The sequence below is a fragment of the Herpailurus yagouaroundi genome, unplaced genomic scaffold (assembly GCF_014898765.1).
Source record: "Herpailurus yagouaroundi ecotype Mexico unplaced genomic scaffold, PumYag 184, whole genome shotgun sequence".
Taxonomy (NCBI): Eukaryota; Metazoa; Chordata; class Mammalia; order Carnivora; family Felidae; genus Herpailurus; species Herpailurus yagouaroundi.
Window position 1 is genome coordinate 29,346,790 of NW_024412415.1, and position 24,678 is coordinate 29,371,467.

Consider the following 24,678-nt stretch of genomic DNA (forward strand, 5'->3'; position numbering starts at 1 on the left):
TCTCTAAAATAGCTGTAATTCACATTTCAACAATAGTAGATGGATAGGCTCTTAAATTTATAATTTACTACAAATGTGATAGATGAAAACTGGTATGTATGTGTGTGTGCGTGTGTGTATCTATGTATTTTTTAAGTTGTTAGGTTTTGTTTAAATCAGACTTCTATGAACACATTGCATAAAGAAGCACATATTTCTACAAGGATCATTAGGAAAAACAGCAGTCTCTTTCCCCTATTCCACCATTTCACCTCCTTTACAACTGATTCTTTTATTTTACCTCCACATCTCTGAATTGCATGCATCTTGATTCTTCATTTTTAGGCATATATTCACCTTTTTCATCCTTCTATTTCCATTATAGTTTTTAAAAACCTTTATTTATTTAAAGTAATCTCTATACCCAACATGGGACTTGAACTCATGACCCTGAGATTAAGAATCTGCATGTTCTTCTGACTGAGGCAGCTAGGTGCCCCTTCATTACACTTTATACTGTAATTTTAACTAGATCAATTCTTAGTTTTACATTATGACTATTAAAAACTATAGCTGTACCATGAAGTATATACCATGGTTCTTTACTTCCCTGTATCATTTCCTTTTTTCCTTGGAGTTAATTATCTTTTAAATTTTATTTACTTATTTAATGTTTGTTTATTTTTGAGAGAGAGAAGAGTGCAAGTGGAGGAGGCGCAGAGAGTGAGAGAGACATAGAATCTGAAACTGTCAGCACAGAACCCAGTGTGGGGCTGGAACTCACAGACTGCAAGATCATGACCCGAGCTGGAGTTGGAAGCTTAACCGGCTGAGCTACCAACCGGCCACTAAAATTTATTTTTACTTAGGTTTTTATGTATTAGTTGTAATCATTAATTCTAACCAAACTCTGTCATTTATCTACCCAGCTACTTTCAAGATATTCTGACAAATTGGTATCCTAGTCATTTCATCATCTTGGTAAAATTGTTCTCAAGGCCCCCTGAACACCTATGTTTGGGACAGGCTATCCTCTTCTACTGGTGCACTGCTGTCTTTCTGGGATCTCCTAACTTTACCATTGCACTGGGGAGTCCCTTCACTTCTTTCATGTGTCAGATCTTATTTCCTGGATCGCATATATTCCTCTTCGTTGGTTTATTCACTCATTTTCACAGTGCACAAGGGTACATGAGAAGTAAAATTTTTAAGAGCACAAATTTTTGAAAACAGCTTTTTTCTATATTCCAACCAGACTGACAGTTTGGCTGAGTATAGAATTCCACACTGGAAATAATTTTCTCTTAGAATTTTGAAAGCATTGTTCATTGCCTTCTAGCTTCCAGAACTGCTTATTCAGAAATTTGAAGCTACACTAATTCCTGATCCTTTCTTTGCATGTTGACTGTTTCTCTTTCTGGAAGCTCAAAAGATCTTCTCTTTGCCCTCCATGTTCTGAAATTTCACAATGATGTACCTTGGTGTGGTTCTATCATCCATTATGCTGGGCACTCAGTAGGCTCTTCTGACCTGGAAACAAGTCTTTATGAGTTCTGGGGAATTATTTTGTTAATGATTTCCTCTACCCCACTTTCTCTGTTCTCTCTCTGGAATTCCCATTATTAAGAAATTAGACCTCCTGAACTTTAAATCTTACATTGTATTATTTCATTTTTAAAATCATTTTAAATTTTTTTAATTGAAGTACAGTTGACATATATTAGTTTCAGGTGTATAGCGTAGTGATTTAACAATGATCTACATTACAAAATGCTCACCACAATAAGTATATTGCCCTCTGTCACCATACAGTTATTATATGATTAAAAAAAATTTTTTTTAAATCTCTGTGCCCCATGTGGGACTCAAACTTATGACCCTGATATCAAGAGCCGCATGCTCTACTGACAGCCAACCAGGTGCCCTCAAAGTTATTACATTATTGGCTATATTCCCTGTGCTGTGTTTTTCATCCCTTTGACTTACTTATTTTCTAATGGGAAGTTTGTACCTTTTTATTTATTTTTTATTTAAATCAATGTCAGTTAACATATATAATAATAACATAATAATGATTTCATGAATAGGATTTAGTGATTCATCGCTTACATATAATACCCAGTGCTCATTCCAACAAGGGCCCTCCTTAATGCCCATTGCCCATTTAGCCCATCCCCCTGCCCAACATCCCACCAGCAACCCTCAGTTTGTTCTCTGTATTTAAGAGTCTCTTATAACAAACTGAGGGTTGATGGGGGGTGGGATGGAGGGGAGGGTGGGTGATGGGTAGTGAGGAGGGCACCTTTTGGGATGAGCACTGGGTGTTGTATGGAAACTAATTTGACAATAAATTTCATATATTGGAAAAAAAAATAAAATAAAATAAAAAGTCTCTTATGGTTTGTCTCCCTTTCTGTTTTTATCTTATTTTTGCTTCCTTTCCCCTATGCTCATGTTTCTTTCTTAAATACCACATGAGCGAAATCATATATTTGTCTTTTGCTTAGCATAATACACTCTAGTTCCATCCACATTGTTGCAAATGGCAAGATTTCATTCTTTTAGATTGCCAAGTAATATTCCATTATAATACCACATCTTCTTTATCCATTCATCAGTCGATGGACATTTGAGCTCTTTCCATACTTTGGCTATTGTTGACAGTGCCCCTTCAAATCAGCATTTTTGTATCCTTTGGATAAATACCTAGTAGTGCAATTGCTGGGTTGCAGGGTAATTCTGTTTTTAATTTTTTGAGGAACCTCCATACTGTCTTCCAGGGTGGCTGCACCAGGTTGCATTCCCACCAGCAGTGCAAAAGGGTTCCTCTTTCTCTGCATCCTCACCAACATCTGTTGTTGCCTAAATTGTTAATTTCAGCCATTCTGACAGGTGTAAAGTGGTATCTCATTGTGGTTTTGAGTTCTATTTCCCTGATGATGAGTGATGTTGAGCATCTTTCCATGTGTCTGTTGGATGTCTTCTTTGGGAAAGTGTCTATTCATGTCTTTGCCCATTTCTTCACTGAATTGTTTTTTGGGTGTTGAGTTTGGAAGTTTATACCTCTTAATCCTCTTCACCTTTTTGCCTCCCCTCTGGCAACTATCAATTTGTTCTCATATTTATAAGTCTGCTTCTGGTTTGTGTGTTTTTTTTTTTTTGATTCCGCAGATGAGTGAAATCATATGGTATTTGTCTTTCTCTGTGTGACATATTGCATTTATCACAAAAGCCTCTAGGTCCACCCATGTTGTCATAAATGGCAAGATTTCATTCTTTTTTATGGACGACTAATAGTGTAATGCATGTGTATGTGTGTGTGCATGCATGCACACGTGTGTACCACATCTTCTTTATCCATTCATCTATCGATAGACTCTTGGGGTAGACTCTTGGAAGATAGACTCTTCCATACCTTGGGTAATATAAATAATGCTTCAATAAACATAGAGGTGCACATACCTTTTTCAGTAAGTGTTTTCATCTTCTTGGGACAAATATCCAGAAGTGGAATTACTAGGTTGCATGGTAGTTCTTTTTTTTTTTTTTTGAGAAATGTTGTCTACCATTTTAACCTCCATCTTTTTTCTGGGAGCCTTCCTTATAACTCTATCTTCCAAACTCTTCAGTTTTAAAGTTTTTATTATGTTTTTAGTTTCCAAGAGCTCTGTTTTTTTCTTTTTCTTTTTAATTTGTTCTTACAATGTTCCTTTTTAAAATAGCATCCTATCCTTACTTCGTAGTTGCAATATTTTCTGTCTGTGGGGATATTAATAATGAAGTTTTTGTTGTTGTTGTTACTGTTGTTGTTTGCTTCGGTCCCTTTTTTATTAAAGGCTTTCCTCAGAAATCTGATAATCCTCCATCTGCTGCCTATACTTAAAAGTGAGAGACTGCAAGGGTACATGGGTGGCTCAGTTGGTTAAGCATCTCTCTCTTGATTTTGGCTCAGGTCCTGATCTCATGGTCAGTGAGTTCAAGCTCTGCATCAGGTGCCATGCTAGCAGTGTGGAGCCTGCTTGGGATTCAATCTCTCTCACTCTCTGTCCCTCTCTTGTTCGCTCTCTCTCAAAGTTAAAAAAATAAACTTAAAAATAATTACACAAGTGGGAGACTGCAAAGACTAAAGTCTTAAGTATTTAAGTATGGATCACACATTCATTTAGTGTCTGTACCTTTTCTTCAGGATAACACCCCTCCCTCAAAATGTGCCTCATTTCCTCTTATCCACAGCCCCTCTATTTTGCCCTTAGCAAAGAATAAGTCTTTGGTCTTTGCTGGGGTGGGAGAGAGCATCTAGGGTTCTGTGGCTTCCTAGAACACAGACGTTTTTTACCTAGATGTTCCTGTTTTTCTGATTTTTTTTTTTTCTACAGAACCACAGCTGTCTCCTGACTTCCTGTGAATAACACGATCTTCAGTGCATCACTTCATATAAAAAAGCATATGCTAGACAATCAAGCCTATCAAAATGCATTTCTACATGTAAAAGGTTTGTCTATCCCTTTATATGATTTGGTAGCTCTGAGTTCACCTGTGTGCCCCAACTGGTGGTGTCACTTAATAGTATGAAAGATGTATTTGAGTTAAGATTATTAAAACAGTGACATATAAGAAAAGTAAAGAGACACAAGATATTCTTACGTACTAGAGACAACAGAGCTTCAAAATAGTCCAAATGAAATCAGAAATAATTCCCCAAGACCACACATTTTCCAGAAAGAAAAAAGAAACAGCCCAACTTCTTGGGTACGCATTCAAAAATGGTTGGCTTGGACCAATTAGCATTCTCACGTTACGTGCTAAAGCACATATCATCATGAAATGAGCTACATTATGCAGTCCTCTATCCAAAAAATACTTACTTTATACATTTCAAGTCTTTAAAATTCACATTCTTGACACTAACATACTTGTACCTTGACGTTATTTTTACAGTTTATCATGAGTTGTATCAAGGTTGTAGGACAAGTTTAACCAGAAATCAGTATCAGAAACCACAGAGATGTTTCTTAGTCAATGACAACCAACAATCATCCCATCCAGTGATTCTTCCAAGTCTACTTAGGCAGAAAATTAGCACACAGATATTCAGTTAACTATAGAAACAGCTCAACCTTGCAGTAAGTTTCCTTTTTAAAGGAACCAAAGTTTCAGAAGCAAGTCAACATTCCACCAGCCAAGCTGAGAAGGCCAAGAAAAGGCAATAAAGGCAGTAAGTACCTGCACTGATCCCCCATGGCGGTCTGCAGCCAAGTGAGACGTCAGGTACGAGGTATTGGTCTGCCGGCTGGGCTGGATTTCCCACTCTCCTCGGCGCTCTGACGATGCAGTCTGCTCAGGCATTAGGAAGCATGAGAGCAAGATATGGAAGGAAAGGTGAAGCAACAGCAAGCAATAACAAAATCAAGTACATTAGCGTCCCTGAGGGTTTTGTTTTCGTTTTGGATTTTAAACTAACAACCGCTGCAAAGCACTGGAAAAAAGTTAGCTTGGCTACATTCACTGCAGCCCAATGAGCCAACACATGACACTCTACAGCACACCATCCTCACCCAGACACAGAAAAACAATAATCACCAAAAGGGTGGGGGGACCACCAGGGAACCACCAAAAAGCTGGAATCAATTTTAGCTTCCATATTAGTAAAATTTCAGTAGCCACTAAGCAGACCAAATTCAGAATGTTAAGACTATTGGACAAAGGAACAATCATACTTACAAATCATTTCACTGATTAAAGATCTACCTAAATAGACAGTAGTCAATACAGAAAATTCCTAGCATTAGGAATCAAGATAATATGGCTTTTAGGGAGTTTACCACTCTCAACATAAACCTCCACAAGACTTTCAAATACAATAAAATGAGCAGTGGCAGTGGCTGGAATATACTTTCTTATCTAAGAGAATGAAAAAAGTATCTCTTCAAAACAGGTTCACAGGTCAAGAACATGAAAAGATGGCGGGGCCGGGGAGGTGGGGTGGCGGTGGGTAAGGCTACAATGTTTTCCTGCTTCCTCTAGCTAATGGCCTCTAGTCTGGAATTACAAATAGTTTTAGATAGGACTACTATGAATTATTTTCCTCGAGATATCAAAAGGCAGATCTTTCCCCCAGAAAAAGGAGGGCTTTAAATCCAAAACCTTTTTGAGTTCTGCTTTCAGTTCTGCTGTCATTCAGGCTCTCTTCATTTCTTCTTTACCTGTTTTTTAGATCTCATACTATTCTGATCTTGCTCATTTGTGATTTTTGTTCTGAAGAATCTGTTTAGGTGCCTCTTCCCCTGTACCAGATGGCTGAGGAGGTGTTAACATCATGATGCTCAGCTGTAACAGTCCTAAGGCTCTACAAAATGAAAAATGAGGAGTTGGAGAGGCAGCAATGAGGGATTGGTAAATCAAATTTTAATTGCTGCTGATATAAACAGCAGCAGGGGTTGGGATGTGATATTGCTGCTCTGCACGAAAACCAGCAAGGATGCAATAAATCTTAGAGATGTTCACAGCTATCAATGGTGCATTTTATAAAAAAGAAAAAGAAAGAAGTGGTGGTTTGAGACTCATACTCAGTCTCCCTCTTCTGTATCTCATTGACAAGAGTTATGTAAAGCTCAAGTGTAAGTCACTAAAAAAGCTTTTTACATTAAAAGAACAACAACAAACCCAAGCCTCATATACCAGCTAAAACTTACTCATCTTTATTAATGTAATATGAAGCCACATGGGTAACAGCACTGTAAAGGATCTTGGCCATGTTTTCTGATATTCCTCATGGAATGAGCATATTCTGTAAGGAGGCAGCTTGTATTAATTTGCTTGCTATATTCTCTAACCAAAGAGGGGTTTGGCTCTCTATACCTCTAGTCCCATTTGAGAATCAAAAGTACCCAAAATATCTGTCCCTCCAACTATTTCTGCCAACAGAGGTTCAGATGTTTCACTTTTCAAATAAGACTGTGGTTTATAACATACTCTTAGTTTTTATAAATTTATTGACAGTATCCATATTCTCAGAGCACTTAATCTCATATCTTCTTATTACTAGAGATTTGAGAATAAATCAGGTTTTTTTTTTGAATCTTTTATTTTTTTATATAATCCCTACACTCAATGTGGGGCTCGAACTCACAACCCAAAGATCAAGAGTTGCACACTCTACCAACTGAGCCAGCCAGGTGCCCCGAGAATAAATCTGTTCTAATACTATAAGTAATATCAATACCTATTTTGTATTAGTGATAGCTTCTTTAGTTCTCTCTAGGACTTTATTTAAGCTCCTAAACTACTATGAACAACTGTCAGTTCTCAAAAACTTTAAATGTTTAAACAATATCCACACATTTATAAGCCATTCGGTGTTGTTTTGAGTTCCATGATAAAATATTTAATGTGATTACTTTTTTCATGAATGCTCTGTTTTGCGCTTGTTTTTAAGGCAGATAAAACTGAATGAAAATGGCAAGAAATGTACGTATAAAACTCATATGCTTTTAACAAAACCTGGACAGCTGATCAACTACTATTTCCATTTTTTACTGAAACACATATCAGAAGTCTGGTTTGATGCTACTGTCTGATTCACAGGACTATGTAGTTATTTGTATTCATTCTAGCTAAATACATAATTTATTCAAAGAATGAACATTTATGTCCGGATTTCAAAAATAGCAAGACATTTTCCAAAGGCCTAAAGTCATACTCCATCTGCATCATTAAAGCAATGTGTTATTTATCTTTTAGAAAGAGAAAAACAATGTTAACAATTCCAGGCTGCTTCCTAAATGCTTCCACTGTGATGAATGAAGAGCACACTGCACCAGACTACTGCCCTCCAGTGACTTCTATATCCACTGAAAGCAACAAAACCAAGAGACAGATGTGAACCTGCGGTTGTCGGTTCATCACTTTGGGAATTACTTTTCATCATAATACTAAACTCTGTGGCTATTCCCTTCTAGAATTTAAGGGCTTAGACTGGTATATATAAGTTGATAAAGGAGAAAGGGTCATTTGCCAGTTTTAGAAAGCAACTGAGTGCCCAGGAACTAGATGAAACTGAGGAATCTTGACAAGTACAGTGTTCTGCTCGTGTACCTGACAGGTATTCTAGGCAATGCTGTGTACAGGGGATTAGGACTGGGCAGAATCAGCACAGGATACAGTCCTACTAAGCAAACCAGTAGAGGAGATCGGCATGTGAACTTTTCACTCTCAAAGACCACTCATGCACACGTGTCTATCTAAAAGGCAGTCAGGAGCTTCGATGGACAGAAGAGTCACTCAGCAATATCAATTTCTCTGCATTACTTGAAAGGCAAAGGTCCACATGGAGTGTGTAAATTCCCAAAGGCAGGAGCAGGAATCTCAAGCAGTAGGAATTCCTTGGGGGGAACGCTTTAAAATCTTCTGTTGGGATTGCATTACCTGTGTGGAAATGCTTGGTTTACTATCCAGTAGATGAACATGGAAATAAGAAAGTGGTGATCCAGCTTAACATAAATCAAAGACAAAGCTAACAAAAGTTACTTAAGGGGAAACACCGAGGAGCCTGGTGTAAAAAGTCAAAACCACCACCCGTGATTTAGGGCAGAGGAAATGAATCTCTCCCAGCAGTCATCTAGCAGGGATTAACGGACAGACATTGGGGACAATGACACAAGAGGGCAGGAAAATACTCTCTGAAAACATCTCAGATACCATCTATGGCTTGAAAATTCTTTCCAATACTTATCAGAGATAAAGCTCCTGTTCTGAAACAAAAGGCAGGCAAACATTTTTCTCCTGTTGCAGCACATAAATCATTGAATTCCATTCATTATATAAAGTTATATAGTTATTCTGAAAAGTTAATTTTGATTATATTTATAAAGAACTTTCTCCATTTCACTTTATGGCTCCCAAAGTACTCTATAAGGTGCCACCTAAACAGAACATTTTGGTTTCACATGCTGGCCTTCTAGGCCTCATTATATAATTACAGTCTTAAGCTATAATTAACAAAAATAGAGACTGAGTAGTACCAAAAAGTTAGCAATGAATACACTAGATTACATTGTCTTACCACACTTCCAAGATGAAAAACAATTTTGTTGTGCTTGCTTTGGCAGCACATACACTAAAAAAATTTTTTTTTAAAATGTAATAGGGGTAAGATGTAAGGAGAAAAAAATGGGGCAAGAAATACCTCAAGAAATTTTTCTGGAGCATATTTGACCTTAGGTATGAAATTTTTAAAAGGTGGCAAGGTTACTGAAGTGTATACTTCAACAAAATTAAAAAATTTTCTTCTGTTAAGTTCATGAAATAGAAACAAATTTCTGTGCCAGTCAAGGATGATTCCATGCAACCTGCTGTGTGTGTAAACAACGCCTTCTTGTATTCTACAACCTTGATAGTGAAGATCAGAGATGTTGGAAAATCACTGGTAACCTGGGAGGGATTATTCCCAAATTCAATAAATGCAGGCCCACAGAGACAGTAGTGTCAATTCTGCGAAGCTCTGAGAAAAATCATGGAACCATTCCAGAGGTCTGAAACACTCTACTCAAACCCTGGTTATTCTTATTAAAAAAATTTTTTTTAACATTTATTTATTTTCAAGAGACAGAGTGTGAGCAGGGGAGGGGCAGAGAGAGAAGGAGACACAGAATCTGAAGCAGGCTCGAGACTGAGCTGTCAGCACAGAGCCCGATGCAGGGCTTGAACCCATGAACTGTGAGATTATGACCTAAGCCGAAGTCAGAAGCTCAACCGACTGAGCCACCCTGGCGCCCCTGCTTATTCTTATTCAAAAGGGTAGAAGCCACCCTTCAATCCCCATCCTGCCACAACTAGAGAAGGATGACTTATCTAGGTAGGACTACTCCAGATTCGCCTTCCTACAACACAAGATGTCTGCTGAAATACAAAATATTGAAGACTACACAAAACTTTTATAATTTTTAAGTAGGCTCCACGTCCAACATGGAGTTTGAACTTGTGACCCTCAGATCAAGAGTCACGTGCTTCACTAAGCTAGCCAGGGACCACTGCACAAAGAGAACTTTTAATATGGAATATAGGATTAGAGCAGAGGTGAGTAGCAGCAAATAGGTGACAAATGGGAGAAGGTAAGAAAATGACTGAATTTCAGTTTTCTTTACATTTCCTTGTTTTGATGTCTCCCTTTGGATAAAGGTCCCAGAAATGAGGAGTGCAGCCCCATTCTGCACAGGGCTCTATGCTGGAGGGTGACAGGATGAAAGTACAATCTCTATACCCAAGTTCCTGCTAGACGGCAGGCAGCAAGTTAGGAAATTACACACAGGTCAAAGGGACGTAAACTTTCTCTGAGCACACTCACCTGCCTCTTCAACTAACAAACTATGAACCTTGCTGAAAACGAAGTAGTATTATGTCAAAAGAAGTGAATGGAGAATTAATCAACTTTTGTTTTTTCCAAAGCCAGTGGACTTTCAAAAGAATCTATAAAGATATTCATTTTAGCAAGATCTTTGGCCATCTTGGCTACTTAGCAACCTGGCTTAATCTCTCCTTTGGAAAAGCTATGTTTATAACAAGCTTCTTCCAGTAAGCACCACAGCACTAAACCACAACATACTTTTCTAAGGCTTTACATACCTTTAATCTCATCTCTTGGGAGTCAAGATACAAACAAATCTGAACTAATTTTTTTTTTTAAAGGTTTTTACTTTTAAGTAATCTCTAAATCCAATGTGGGGCTTTAACTCACAACCTCAACATCAAAAGGTGCATGTTCCACACACTGAGCCAGCCAGGTGCCCTTGAAACACTTTTACTGGGGGAACACCTTCAAAACTCAACATGACTCGACACTTTCAAGTTTTATTGCTCCTTTCTTGTGTGTTTATAAGGTACTGAGTTAGTTTAAATATGGTTCTTTTAGATGGATGAGAGATCAGCTTTTCTGACATTTGATTCATATTTTCCTGCCCAGCCAAACTTGATAATTTGTAAATGAACAGTTCACCGAGTAGAAAATTACAAAAATAAAATTATTTCCCCTGAACACATATTGTACATATAAAAATGAGTAAGTGCTATTCAATATTATGATGTTAGGATACCATGTCTGATAGAGTTTAACAGTTCTTGATGACCAATGTGACTCTTTCCAACCTCAAAACAGATCTGTTCTCCCTAACCTCCTAGGTCAAGTACCCCTTCTTCATATGCCCACAGAAACCTATGTAACTATCAAAATTGCTGAACCATGGTAGCATGTGTATAGCATTTACTTGAGTAAGGACTGCCACAGGCTTAGATTTAGAAAGAGCAGGAAGCATACTCCTGCACGCACATCCTAGTCAATGCAAGATTCTATATCCAGCACACTGAGCAAACACAATGAATAAAACCTTCAACAGTGCAATACACTGCACTCCAAATTAGATCTCTGGATACTGCCAGGACTTACTTCCTGATCACATTCGATCGGAGAATGCAAAGGGAAGCTTGCCAGGTAGAAAGAGGCAGAACTATTTTTCAACCCCTTCCTAATGGATGGTTCTTTACAGAGGAACCACAGCCATGGTAAGATTTACCATCTTTGGACCTGGGAAAGGACAAATACCAAGGGGAAAATAACAGAAAAGACAAATCCATTGGTAATTTTCTAAATTGATCTAGCTTTTATCAGTATTTGTTCTATCCAAACTCATGATTTGGTGATAGTTCTCTAGCTGGGTAAAATTTACATTTAAAAAATGTTCTTAAACATCTGATATTAACATAGTTGTAAAAAACAGATTTAGTATATGTAGATGAGTTTAATTTTTTTTTATTAAAAAAATTTTTTTAACGTTTATTTATTTTTGAGAGACAGAGGGCAAGCAGGAACGGGACAGAGAGAGAGGGAGACACAGAATCTGAAACAGGCTCCAGACTCTGAGCTGTTGGCACAGAGCATGACGCAGGGCTAGAACCCACAAACCATGAGATCATGACCTGAGCTGAAGTCGGATGCTTAACCGACTGAGCCATCCAGATGCCCCTATGTAGGTGAGTTTAAATGCAGTTCTTTGGGAACCATATTTGAGATCTATCACTGCATCTAGGAACCAAATAGTACTCAATTCAATATACCTACAATTTAGAATAGCAAAGCCTATTTTCTCTGAAAATTCTCATTGTAATGGAAGAGAACGAATACAACTGCTGGCTGTCAAGCCATTATTATGTTCTATGCCAAAAAATTTCTAAAGCCAAGTTTTGATCACATCACTCCTCTCTGTTCATAAACCTTTAGTACCTATCTATTCCCTAGTGAAACTAAGTATCAACTCTCCAGCCCATCATTCCAGGAACTTCATCAAATGGCTCCAAGATAATTTTCCTAGCCTTGTCTCCTTTATTCACACCATATATTTTAGGAAAATGAACTAGATAACTTCTTGTTGCTCATAATTCCTTTTTGCATGGAATGCCTCTTTCATGTCCACGTTACTCTTCCAAGAGCACTTCAAATGCACCTTCTTTCATGAAACTGTCACACTCAAACTAGATGAAATGTCTTCTTCTTCCAATCTCTGATGATGATAATTTGAAACTTGGGGAACTTCTCTGTTCTGCCTTGTGTTATGGTTATCTGGCTACCTGGCTGATCTACCTGGCAATGCTTTGAGGACAATGACTCCCTACTTATCTTGGTATCCCCAGGACATACTTTCACAGAGCAGGTCTCCAGCTAGACTTATTTAGTCAAAGTTGCTGAGAAAAAGTTAGCTGCCCCTAAAGTGAGGTTAATACTTGTCAGGATCTCTCAAAGAGAGATTTTACTTTCTTCTTTTGCTGATTTCAAAACTTGAAAAGTACCAATCCAAAAAAGAACATACTTCTTTCAATTCTTGGAGTAATGTAAAGGACATACTTGGCTGCAATTTTTCTGAAAAAACAAGCACAAAACCCGAAAAACATAAGAAAACAACCCTAAAGATGGAATAAAAGCAAAGAGACCAGACTAAGACACAGTGTAAAGGTAGAACAGATACTAGAAATACATTTACCCACAGGGCAGAGTGCAGAAAGAATTCAACCCAGCAAGGATTCAGAATCTGCTGGGAGAGAGGTATAAAATTTGCATTAATGTGGGGAATTTCAATCCCTTAGCAGCCAAGGGATACTAAAAACCCTAAAAAGAAAAAAGAAATCAGAGAGAATTTCAAGATTCAATTCTTCAGAAAGAAGCTTATTATTGCACTGCAGTAAGATTTCCTAATTATACACACTAGTTTAAAGACCCTTCACTTAAAAAATTAAAAAAAAAAAAGAAAAAAAGGGGCGCCTGGGTGGCGCAGTCGGTTAGGCGTCCGACTTCAGCCAGGTCACGATCTCGCGGTCCGGGAGTTCGAGCCCCGCGTCAGGCTCTGGGCTGATGGCTCGGAGCCTGGAGCCTGTTGCCGATTCTGTGTCTCCCTCTCTCTCTGTCCCTCCCCCGTTCATGCTCTGTCTCTCTCTGTCCCAAAAATAAATAAACGTTGAAAAAAAAAATTAAAAAAAAAATAAATAAATAAAGACCCTTCACTTAAATGTACACTGAGGGGCACCTGGGTAGCTCACTCAGTTTAACCGTTTGCCTCTTGATTTCAGCTCAGGTCATGATTCCAGGGCTGTGGGACTGAGTTCCACATAGGGCCCCATGTTGGGCATACAGCCTGCTTGGGATTCCCTCCCTCCCTCTCTCTCTCTCCCTTCCACCCTCCCTCAGCCCCTCTCCTGCTTGCTCTTCTCTCAAAATAAATAAATAAATAAATAAATAAATAAATAAATAAATAAATAAATAATTTTTTAAAAAGTACACTGAAAATCAGCGTACTTTTACTCAGATACTAGCTTTGACTAATTTTTTCACCCTGGCAATCCAGGTTTTCAACATCTCTTTTTCCCATACTTTAAAAATCCAATCAAAACAGCAGCATTGATTAAGAATTCACTGAAGCAGAAAAGACATGGAAAACTATAGGAAATACCTATTTTAATTTGAAATATTCTGAAAACATGAGTACTCGGGCAGATATGCTGATTATGTGGACTTCACTACTGACTACTGATTTTTTTTCTTTCCATACCTTTTCTATTTAAGTGCATTTTTCATTATAGGATAATGTAACTTCTTCATAGAATAGTCTGGAAAAATATTACCTACAACATTATCTGTTTCTTCTAATATGTTGGCATTATCTCCTTCCACTGATTTTTTTCATTTTCCCTTTCCCTGAGGGGAAATCATGCTGTCATTCTAATTTTGTACTCTGATTTCTTCACCCTACAAACCATAAACATTTTCAGGTTGCTACAAGTTTTCCTAAATATTATTTTAAGTGGCTACATAATATTCTACTGAATAAGCCCACTACAATTTACCTTATTATAACCCAGTTTTTTTGCTAAAAGATTTCAGCTGGATCCATAACCATTCCCTTATAATAAGTGGATCATTTCTAAAACGTTTGTTTCAAGTAACACTGTGACAATTTTATGCACATAACTTAATCTATATCGTGGGTTGTTTTCTTAAAATGGATTCCAATAATTGATTCTGGATTTTCAAAGTCCAGAGCCATGTCTCAGAGTGTCAGTTTAAGTGTGCACTCAGCTACACTTTTATTTTTTTTATTTATTTTTTAATTTTTTTTAACATTTATTTATTTCTGAGACAGAGAGAGACAGAGAATGAACAGGGAAGGGGCAGAGAGAGAGAGGGAGACACAGAATCTGAAACAGGCTCCAGGCTCTGAGCTGTCAGCACAGAGCCCGACGCGGGGCTCGAACTCATGGACCGTGAGATCATGACCTGAGCTCAAGTCGGACGCTTAACCAACCAAGCCACCCAGGCGCCCCATCAGCTACACTTCTAACAAGAGAGGTAGAAGAGAACAACCACAGAATCAACAGTATTCTGTGTCAATCAGAAGCCAGTCAAATGGTAATTCCTAGCCAACTACTTTGATTAAAGCATGTAACGATGGATCCAATTAGTGTATGTGATTTGCTAAACCCCACCTTTTTGCCTGTCTACTCTCTCTTAGCTACTAAATACACAGATTTCCCTCCTTTATACTTTTTTTACCAAGACATACATTTTGCCAAGAATATGTGCTTATTGGTGAGTCTATCCATATTTGTGCATGTACTTCACTGTACATGTATATGTTTTCTTTTTAGAAAAAAAATTTTAAGTTTTATTTATTTATCTTTACACCCAACGTGAGGCTCAAACTCACGACCGTGAAACCAAGAATCACATGCTTTTCTGACTAAGCCAGTCAGATGTTCCCTGTGTGTATGTACTTCTATATGCTATTGTTAACCTATGTACTTTCTCATATGTGCATCTGAAATAAGCATTTTTGCATTTTATTATAAATATGTCTGTGAATATTAAAACGTGAGGTCAGGGTTACGAGCTAATTTGAGAGTTGATAATGACTGAACATGTTGTGTATCTGTTTATTATCCTTTGCTTATTTATCTACTGGGGTCTTCAGTTTTCTCTTAGCAACGTACAGCTAGTCCTTGAACAACACAACGTGGGGGTTAGGGGCACTAACCACTGTGAAGTTGAAAATCCCCATATAACTTCTGACTCCCCCAAAAACTTAACTACTAATAGCTGACTGCTGACCAGAAGTCTTCCCAACAACATAAACATTTGATAAACACATACTTTGTATGTTATACTCATTATATTGTTTTCTTAAAATAAGGATTGAGAAAAGAAAATGTTATTAAAAAATCATAAGAGAAAATTTACAATACTATATTTACATTTACAATACTATACTATATTTATTTAAAAATTTGTATATAAGTAGACCCACACAGTTCAAACCTGTGCTGTTCAAGGGTCAATTGTATATGATATAAAGATGAAAGTTGTCATATTTCCTTCCCAATCAGTGACGTCTTTCTTCAAATATTGTCAAATTTGCTGATTTTTGTGTGTTTGCCTCCTCTGTTTTTAGGCTGAGAGAAGCCTCTCACATAGACCATTAGTTTCTCAAACCATGAACGCTGAAGGATGGATGGCATGGTCTCCTCTGCAGTGGCCTAAAGCAAAGGTGAATCTTCACCTTACTTGGCCAGCTCTAGAATTCACATGGGGACAGGAGCAGAGGTGGAACAGAGGTGCCAGTTTATGCCCAGGTCAGCTAGAAGTCCAAATTACCCACTCTTCTTAATCAGAAAACAAAAACAAAAACAAAACTAAATAAAGACGATCAGGCGCCTGGGTGGCTCAGTTGGTTGAGTGTCCAACTTCGGCTCAGGTCATGATCTCACGGCTCGTGAGTTCGAGCCCCACGTGTTGGGGCTGTGCTGACAGCTCAGAGCCTGGAGCCTGCTTCTGATTCTGTGTCTCCCTCTCTCTCTGCCCCTAACCCACTCGCATTCTGTCTCTGTCTCTCTCAAAAATAAATAAACATTAAAAAAATTTTTTTTAAACAAATAAATAAAATAAAGATGACCAAAAGCCACCCCAGCACCAGTGAGAGTACCCCACACTGGACTACAGATGAGACCCCAAATGGGCTACCCTGTTGATCCTGTGTGGTTCAGCAGGTCTTTCGGGCCTGTGGCAGATGGCCCCTTTCAGCCAACAGACTTGGACAAGTCCTAATTCTCTTGACTGGATACTTCGTATCAGGTGCCTGACCACACCTCAGTACCGTTATAGCACCCAGGGATGCTGGAATGCCACCCCACATGCCTGAGAAAAGGCAAGTCCTTTGTATTCAATTTCAGTATATACACTTAAGCAGGGAAGCCGAAAAATTTTGGTTTTAGTAAGAAGGAGAATGTCTGAAACAAGGAAGGTCCAGCACATACCTGATTTCGCAGAGGCTGTTGCTGTGACGGCCGATCCCTGTGTGTGTGGCTTTCTCGAGTTATTGCAGATGCACCAGAATCTACATGAACTGACCCTACTGGAGTAGGCTGGAAAAATATAACAAAAAGTCAAATGGAAGATGGGCCCGACTTAATGACTCTGCAAAGGAGAGCATCATTCCAGTTCTAATAAAACAGTGGTTAATTGTTGTTTTCAGTCATCATGGGCAGTTTCAAGTCTTCTCACTTTGCTTATCTGCAAAAGGGAGGCCACCTGGTCCTCAGTAGCTCATTAGAGAGCAGCTTACCTTGGAAAATAAGAAAACATCCTACAGTGATGTGTTAGCTTGCTCTCAGGTACTGTGAACTCCTGGCCAGAAGAACTAATTCAAAAGTTTTTCATGATGGATGCCTGGGTGGGTCAATCCATTAGGCATCCAATTCTTGGTTTTGACGCAGGTTACGATCTCATGGTTTGTGAGCTTAAGCCCCGAGTTGGGTTCCACACAGACAGTGCAGGGCCTGCTTTGGATTTTCTCTCCTTCTCTCTCAGCCCTTCCCCTGCTCATACTCCATCTCTCTCTCACACAAATAAGTTAAAAAAAAAATAAACAGGCGCGCCTGGGTGGCTCAGTCGGTTAAGCATCCAACTTCGGCTCAGGTCATGATCTGGCGGTTCATGAGCTCGAGTCCCATGTCAGGTTCTGTGCTGACAGCTCAGAGCCTGGAGCCTGTTTCAGATTCTGTGTCTCCCTCTCTCTCTCCCCATCCCTCGCTCATGCTCAAAAATAAATAAAATTTAACAAAAATTTTTTAATAAAATGAATAATAAAAAAAAATTTCTTATGGTGAAGGGTTCCACTTCTACAGAAGCAGGACCAGCTTACGTAGCACCAGCTTCTGGATCATTCAAGCAAAAGTTCTTCTTAAAAACTGGCTTAAGTTCTGGTATCTTAGGCCATACTGGTCATAATCTTAAAAATGTATAAAGGAGTTGCTCCTGCTTTCTAACTCTGGTAATTGTAACCTATGGCATCACCCTGAAAAGGCTGGCATACGTAAAGTCCACAGTCAAAGGAATGTTTTTTCCATAGATTTAAGCAGAAAGTCTGGCAAGCGAGGTAGTGCTGGTCTGAAGTGATGAGGTAAAACAGGATACTTACAATAGGTCTCCCGACCCAATCGTAGGCATAGTCAAAGGTGTAGCCTTTCCTTTCAAAGAGGTCTGTGAAGAGGGTCCGTAAATACTCATAGTCAGGTTTTTCAAAGAAGTCTAATCGCCTGACATAGCGCAGGTACGTTGCCATCTCTTCTGTAGGAAAGAGGTGAAAGGCCATGCTCATGAGCTGAATGCTTCCTATGGTGAGAAGCTCTGAGCCAAGTCAGGAATATTTGTGTTTTCCTTATGACCCAAATGAAAGTGATAAAACCTGTCTTGGTTTAAATGACAATAAAAGGAAATGTGAATTTTCTAGAGAGCGCCCTTATCTAGAGACACCAAGTCATTGTCTCTACCTACTTCAAAGTTTTAGTCACGATGGCTGGAATGTCCTTCTAGCATCCTACCTGGAAAGTTTTCACAGAGAGCTTCAATGGGAGTATTCCTTTTGGTGTCACCAATTTTCTGATATCTCTCTTTTAACGTATCAGCCTGTAGAGCAAAGGGAGAAAGTTATTTGGAAACAGGTGCCACGTATGGGAGGTCCAATATGTCTGGGGATGCAATGGTTGCTTCACTCAAACTGGCAGGAATTGCTAGGCTCAATCTTCTAATACATAAGAAATGTAACAGAGATGATGTATTTAACGTCTGCTCTGTTCTGGAAGGTTTTATTTGCAAATATATTTAGTAGTCTCAGATAAACACCATCAAATGTAATGAGATGAGTGGTTAGGAAAAGGAAATAAAAATAACATATAGCAGTTATTTTCAAAACTGCAGAAGCTTAGTAATCTCCCATGACCACTGGGGTTCAAAAATTCAGCCTTCTCCTTCTTAGATCAGTTCTATTATAAGATTAAAAATATTGCTAATCTAAGTGTGGGGCAGACAGATGGCTCCACAGAATATTTACTGTGAATCTGAATAGGGAAAAAAAAAAAAGAATAAGTAGTAGAAGAAAATGCCTTTCCACAATGTGCTTCCAGAGGGAAAAGTGTTACCTATGATAGAGGCATGGCTAACAGGCTAACAGGTAGGTTTCATATATGTCAGCAGCTCAAAGCAAACTAAGTTTGTTCAGGATTATAGACAGAAGGCTCCTGGAGCTTGGACCAACAGTGTAGCCTCAAGGGATTCTTGTGAGGCTCTCCCTAGCTGGCTGCACCCAGTTTTAAGCAATAGTGTTCTATAGTAAGTTGGAGAGGGCTGCCTGGGTGGCTCAGTCGGTTGAGAGTCTGACTCTTGATTTCAGCTCAGGTCATGATTCCAAGGTCGTGAGATTGAGCCTTGGTTCTCTCTCTCTCTCTCCCTCTGCCTCTCTCCCATGCTTGCATGCCTGCATTCCCTCTAAAATAAAAACATAAAAATAAAATAAAATAAAATAAAATAAAATAAAATAAAATAAAATAAAATAAAATAAAGTAAAATAAAATAAAATAAAATAAAGTTGGAGAAATTTTAGATCTACAACTGACACTAAAATGATTCATAGACTGTGAGTGAGTTTCAATTAATACACAAATGTATTGCTTGGCTATGTAATGAGTAAATAGAATATGAAACTCTATCTGACAGCTATCTATACCAATGAAAAGATACATGTGACTAGGAGAAGACTAGGAAGTGTTAGGAGAAGAATTTAAGGGGAAAGAAATAAAATCTTCCCAAAGGGAAGGGGCAGAAGCTTTACTTTTCAGGACAACGGTCTAGAAAGCACAGCAAATGAATCATTCTGCCCTTCTGGAGGGAGAAAGGGAGGGGGCCAAGGGGTGTGTAAGTACCTAAATCTATTGATTAAGTTTCTTTCCATACTAACATGTTGAAATAAATCACAACTCAAAAATATACCTCACATTTAACTATCTAAAATGGGACTTAAAATGGGTTAGAAGCTCACCATTTCCTAGTCTAACCAGCCAGAGGCACAGAATAATTACAGTGGTTAAAATTATTATCAGTAGTTAACTCTGACACAAATACACTGTACTGATACCTAAGGTAGGCTATTTAAACTACATGTTTCATGAGGAATGGCTATTGTCTGCATAGGCATTTACTGAATAAGACACATGAACAGCAATGTTAAACCTGGATTTTTATTTTAGTTCAGGTGGATCCTTAGCCTTGATAGGATGAATAAATATTTTCCAGTTCTCCTTAGGGGCAACCCAGCTCTGTTGGCCTTGCTGGTAAAATGTGTAGCAGCTGCTGTCATCAATTTGTTCCAGAAATTCCCCAGTACACTGGGAACACTCTTCTTGCTACATAATGGTAGTGGAGGAGGAAAGTGACACAGAGAAAAGCAGCAGTGCCAAGGCTGGGAGGGAACAAGGGAAGAGACTGTGGAAAACCCTAAAACAAGGAAGAAGGATTCACAAGGGGAAGAAGACAAATGTGAGCAAAACAGAGCCCCCAAAGCCCAGGGAAGCATCTACAGTATAGACAATATAACCAGCCCCTGCTTTTCATCTCTGCAGCCAGCCAATCTTCCCAATTGTGCTTCTTGCAGGCGTCAAGTCAGCAACCCCTTCATTAACAACTGAGTATTGAAACAAAGCCCTCCACTGAGCACTTTCAAGGATACCTTGAGTCCTTGCCAGGGTAGGCTGCCTCGAAGGAAATACATGAACATATGGCCCAGGGCTTCCAAATCATCCCGCCGGCTTTGCTCTAAAAGGGAAGACAGATCACACATTATGTTTGCAGTTATTAAAGCAGAAAGGGGTTCAAAACCAAGTAATCCCTTCAGAAACCCTTCTGCTCTGGAAAGGCGCTGCTTACTAATTCTTTGTGTATCTAAACCAGGGATAGTATTTCAGATCAAAACCAAAAAATACTGTGTGCTTCCTTTGCCTAGAGCTGTCACTGGCAAGTAAATACCAAGTGAAAAGAGCAAATCCTAAACTAAAACCAAATCTAAATCACTAAATGGTGAGTAGCCACCCCTCGGTCACTGCTGTCACCTTCCTGAAAGTGAGATAATTTAAATGAAATGTTATTTGCGGTATATGGGCTACAGTTACCCTTTGGGTTACCATGATGGAAAGTGAGAAGATAAAGCAGCTATAACTTTTAAATGGTCCATCCTAATGGCCAGGTCTGCAAAGACACAAGCTGTGGAATGCCTAGCATACATGTCTAGTGCTTTTAATTCATCACAAAAATTAACAGTTAAAATATAGTTTGACATAAACAAACATCAATGTATCATCTCTCAGCTCCATGCCATTTGTACCATGTTCCATAGCTACCTTAAGAATCATTTAAAATTTGGGGCACCTGGTTGGGTCAGTGAGTTAGGCATCCGACTTTGGCTCAGGTCATGATTTCACAGTTTGTGGGTTTGAGCCTCGCATCAAACTCTGTGCTGACAGCTCACAGCCTGGAGCCTGCTTCAGATTCTGTGTGTGTGTGTGTGCACGCCCCTCCCCTGTAATTTATCACTAAGGTGCCCTATATAGAAAAATAAAACAGGATCCCCGCATTCTGGGAGCTTATCAGGCAAAACAAATTGCTAGGTTTTAGTTTCTTTCATTTGGGAAGACTAAGATAGTAAAAAACTAAAGAACAGATAATAAAAAATATTGTAACTTCATCTCAAAAAACGTCCTTATATATTCTTGGGTTGTCAGACTGAATGTAAGTAGTACATGCCTCTATTCCTAATTTGCCAAGTATGGCTCATCCCAGATATCTTATGTGTTTATTTCTCAGAATCAGGTTGAGGGCTTTATCAAGAGAAGTTAAAAAGACAAGACTAAGGGGCTACTCTAAACTTGACTGTGCTTTCTTTGTGCAGAAAGTAAAACCTACGAGGGAAGCAGGGAGGAGAGCTACTCAGCGCAAAATGCGGAAGTACAACATGTTTAATGGCTGCCTTCACTTATGGGAAAATGTGCACAACAAAGAGTGAATAGAACTCTACAGGGCGGATCAGGAAAGAAAAGGCAACTTGGTAAGTTGCAGTTTGAAAACGGTTTTTGGCAAGGTGGTCACTAATGCGAAAAAGAGGCACCCTGACAAGAGATAAATAACATAAAATTGAGTGGATGCACATCAATTGAAATAATCTTAAAAAGAATGAAGTAAAACAGCAAGACCAACAGAAGCTTTTGTCTACACAGCTTGCCTGGGGTTTGCCACCAAATTTTATATATAATTGAAAACATAAAGGCATTAGACTGGAAGAGTTTGTTAATAGGACCTAAATACACACAAATAAAAAAGAAAGAACAAGCAGGGTGAGTTGAGGCCTCTCATAAAGCAGGGCAGACAAAGAAACCACAGCCTGCAGTTTCTCACACTGTATCACACCTACACATTGCCTTTCCATTTTTATATCCACTTCCTGTAAGAAGAGGCCCCTTGGTAATAAAAATTCACTGGACAGTTGCACTTTTGTTGGTTGAGCACTAGAGGGCAAACCTCTCCACATTTTCAATACTGATCAATCCTGAAAAACGCCCAACTTCTCTCCACAGCAAAGCCCATTATTAAATGAGTGCCTTTTAAATAAACACACACACACACACACACACACCCCAAAAACACATGTAAACCCACTAGAATAACTAATAAAGTGATTTTCCAACTACTGAGCACCATGAAAAATAGTTGTGGAATATGGCATAATAGGAAAAACAATGGCTCCCGAATTAGGTTATCTAGCTCTTGGCCCATTCTTTCCATTCATTCGATCCATGTGAAATTCAGCATGGCCAAGTCACCTATTTTGGTCCACAGTCCTCTCACTTGAAAATAAAGTGGTTGGGGTGACTGGGTGGCTCAGTTGGTTAAGCATCAGACTCCTGATTTCGGCTCAGGTAATGATGTCTGGGTTTGTGTCAAGCCCAGTGTGGAGTGGGAAACCTATGGGATTCTCTCCCCTCCCTCTCTGCTCCTCTCCTGCTAGCTCACGCACGCGCACTCTCTTTCTCTCTCTCTCAAAACAAACAAGAAAAGAAAGTTGGCTGATGTAGATAATTTGAAAAGTCACTTTCCAGTTCTAAGATTCTAAAGTAATTAATCTATGATAATTTAACCCATTAGTAATTAATCTATGATAACTTAATCCTTTCAAAAAAGTGAAAACCAGAGTCATGCTTTATTTGTGTACTTCTCTGAAAACCGTATTCATTTAGTTCAGAATTTCCACATGCTCTCATTTTTTTCATGAAGGGTATTTTCCTTTTCAAAGAAGAAAGGTTTCAATACAAGTGGGACAAAGTAGGACATAGAATTCTTTCACACCATAAAGGCCTGCTTTCAACCATTCAGAAAGACATGCTTGGTTTACATGTATCACACCTCTGATTTTAGGTCAAATATATTTTGCTGGAGGAAAGGGTCTAGATGACCCAGTGTTCTTACCCTAACTTCAGTCGTTAAGAATACAAAGTGGCTAATCTGATATGGTCAGGTTTAGGAGGCTTCTTCCCTTGTTCTCCCTTACAAAACAGGCAATTTTCCCCAAGTCATTTGAAGATGCACTTCCCTTTTTCCTCATTACAACATACAGAATGCTACACATTTAAAAACCAATATGGGGACATCTGGGTGGCATGGTCGGTTAAATGTTCCACTCTTGGGGCACCTAGGTGACTCAGTTGGTTAAGTGTGTGACTTCAGCTCAAGTCATGACCTCACAGTTCATGATTTCGAGCCCCATGTCAGGCTCCATGCTGACAGCTCAGAGCCTGGAGCCTGCTTCAGATTCTGTGTCTCCCTCTCTCTGCCTCTCCCCTGCTTGCACTCTCGCTCTTTCTCAAAAATAAATAAACACTTGAAAAATTAAAAAAAAAAATAGTGTTCCTTTCTTGATTTCAGTTTAGGTCATGATCTCACTGTTTCTGAGTTCGAGCCCCAAACAGGGCTCTGCACGGACAGTGTGGAGACTGCTTGGAATTCTCTCTCTCCCTTTCTCTGCCTCTCCCCTGCTTGCTTGCTCGCTCTCTCTCAAAATAAATAAATAGACAAAACAAAACAAAACAGTATGATTCAAGGTCCTATGGAATACCTCTCTGCTTTGAGACCCTGGCCAGAATTTAAAGGGCATATAATAACCATCTATATGTATTCTCTGTAATCTGGAGAGGGCAAAAATATGGTGATAGGTTCAATGTGACCCAAAAAACTCTAGAACTCAGGAATTTCAAGTTTGGAGATAAACTCAAAGTTCCAGCAGGAATGGCTATACCAGGAGATGAAAGCACCAGTCTGACGATCTTACACACTGAAAATGTATTTTGTTGAATAAATAAATAACTACCATTTACAGTCTTTGCTACTATGAGGCACTGTGCTAAATACTTTATATGTATTATCTCTCAGTATCCTATAGTATAATGTATTATTATCATACCCATTCCATAGATGAGATAACTGAGGCTGAGGAAAGTTTACTGGACCAAAATCATATAGATTTAAGCGCAAGAGCCAGGGTTTGCAAACCTTTTTCTTAACCATTATCTGTACCTTATCTGTACATATTCTGTAAACCATTATCTGTACATAGCAAAGAGACCCATCTCTGTCTCTTCTTGCCTTTCCTGACAAGAATAATAAAATCAGAACATGGACTGCTGTGCCTAGGAAGCAGGAATTAGAACAACTTCTAGAGTCTGTCAGTTAAACCAAATAATCATGACTTTACTATTTACAACACAGTCTATCTAAGTAAAAAGGAAGAAAGA

General features: G+C 38.8%; 1 protein-coding gene across 12 annotated transcripts in view; it reads right to left on the bottom strand.

Annotated features, from left to right (window-relative positions):
* Positions 1 to 24,678, bottom strand: part of CSNK1G1 (casein kinase 1 gamma 1) — a 165,384-nt gene that overhangs the window by 20,423 nt on the left and 120,283 nt on the right. For 3 of the 12 annotated variants that reach the window (XM_040492939.1, XM_040492942.1, XM_040492940.1), the window contains exons 7-11: positions 20,571 to 20,656; positions 18,391 to 18,475; positions 17,988 to 18,136; positions 16,825 to 16,932; positions 5,203 to 5,313 (exon numbers count right to left, since the gene is read on the bottom strand). In XM_040492939.1, the coding sequence (XP_040348873.1) occupies positions 5,203 to 5,313; positions 16,825 to 16,932; positions 17,988 to 18,136; positions 18,391 to 18,475; positions 20,571 to 20,656 (539 nt within the window). Of the gene's footprint in view, positions 1 to 5,202; positions 5,314 to 6,182; positions 6,326 to 6,654; positions 8,404 to 13,769; positions 14,264 to 16,824; positions 16,933 to 17,987; positions 18,137 to 18,390; positions 18,476 to 20,570; positions 20,657 to 24,678 lie in introns of those variants that run through there. The other 9 variants (XM_040492941.1, XM_040492943.1, XM_040492946.1 and 6 more) reach the window with 6 other exon arrangements.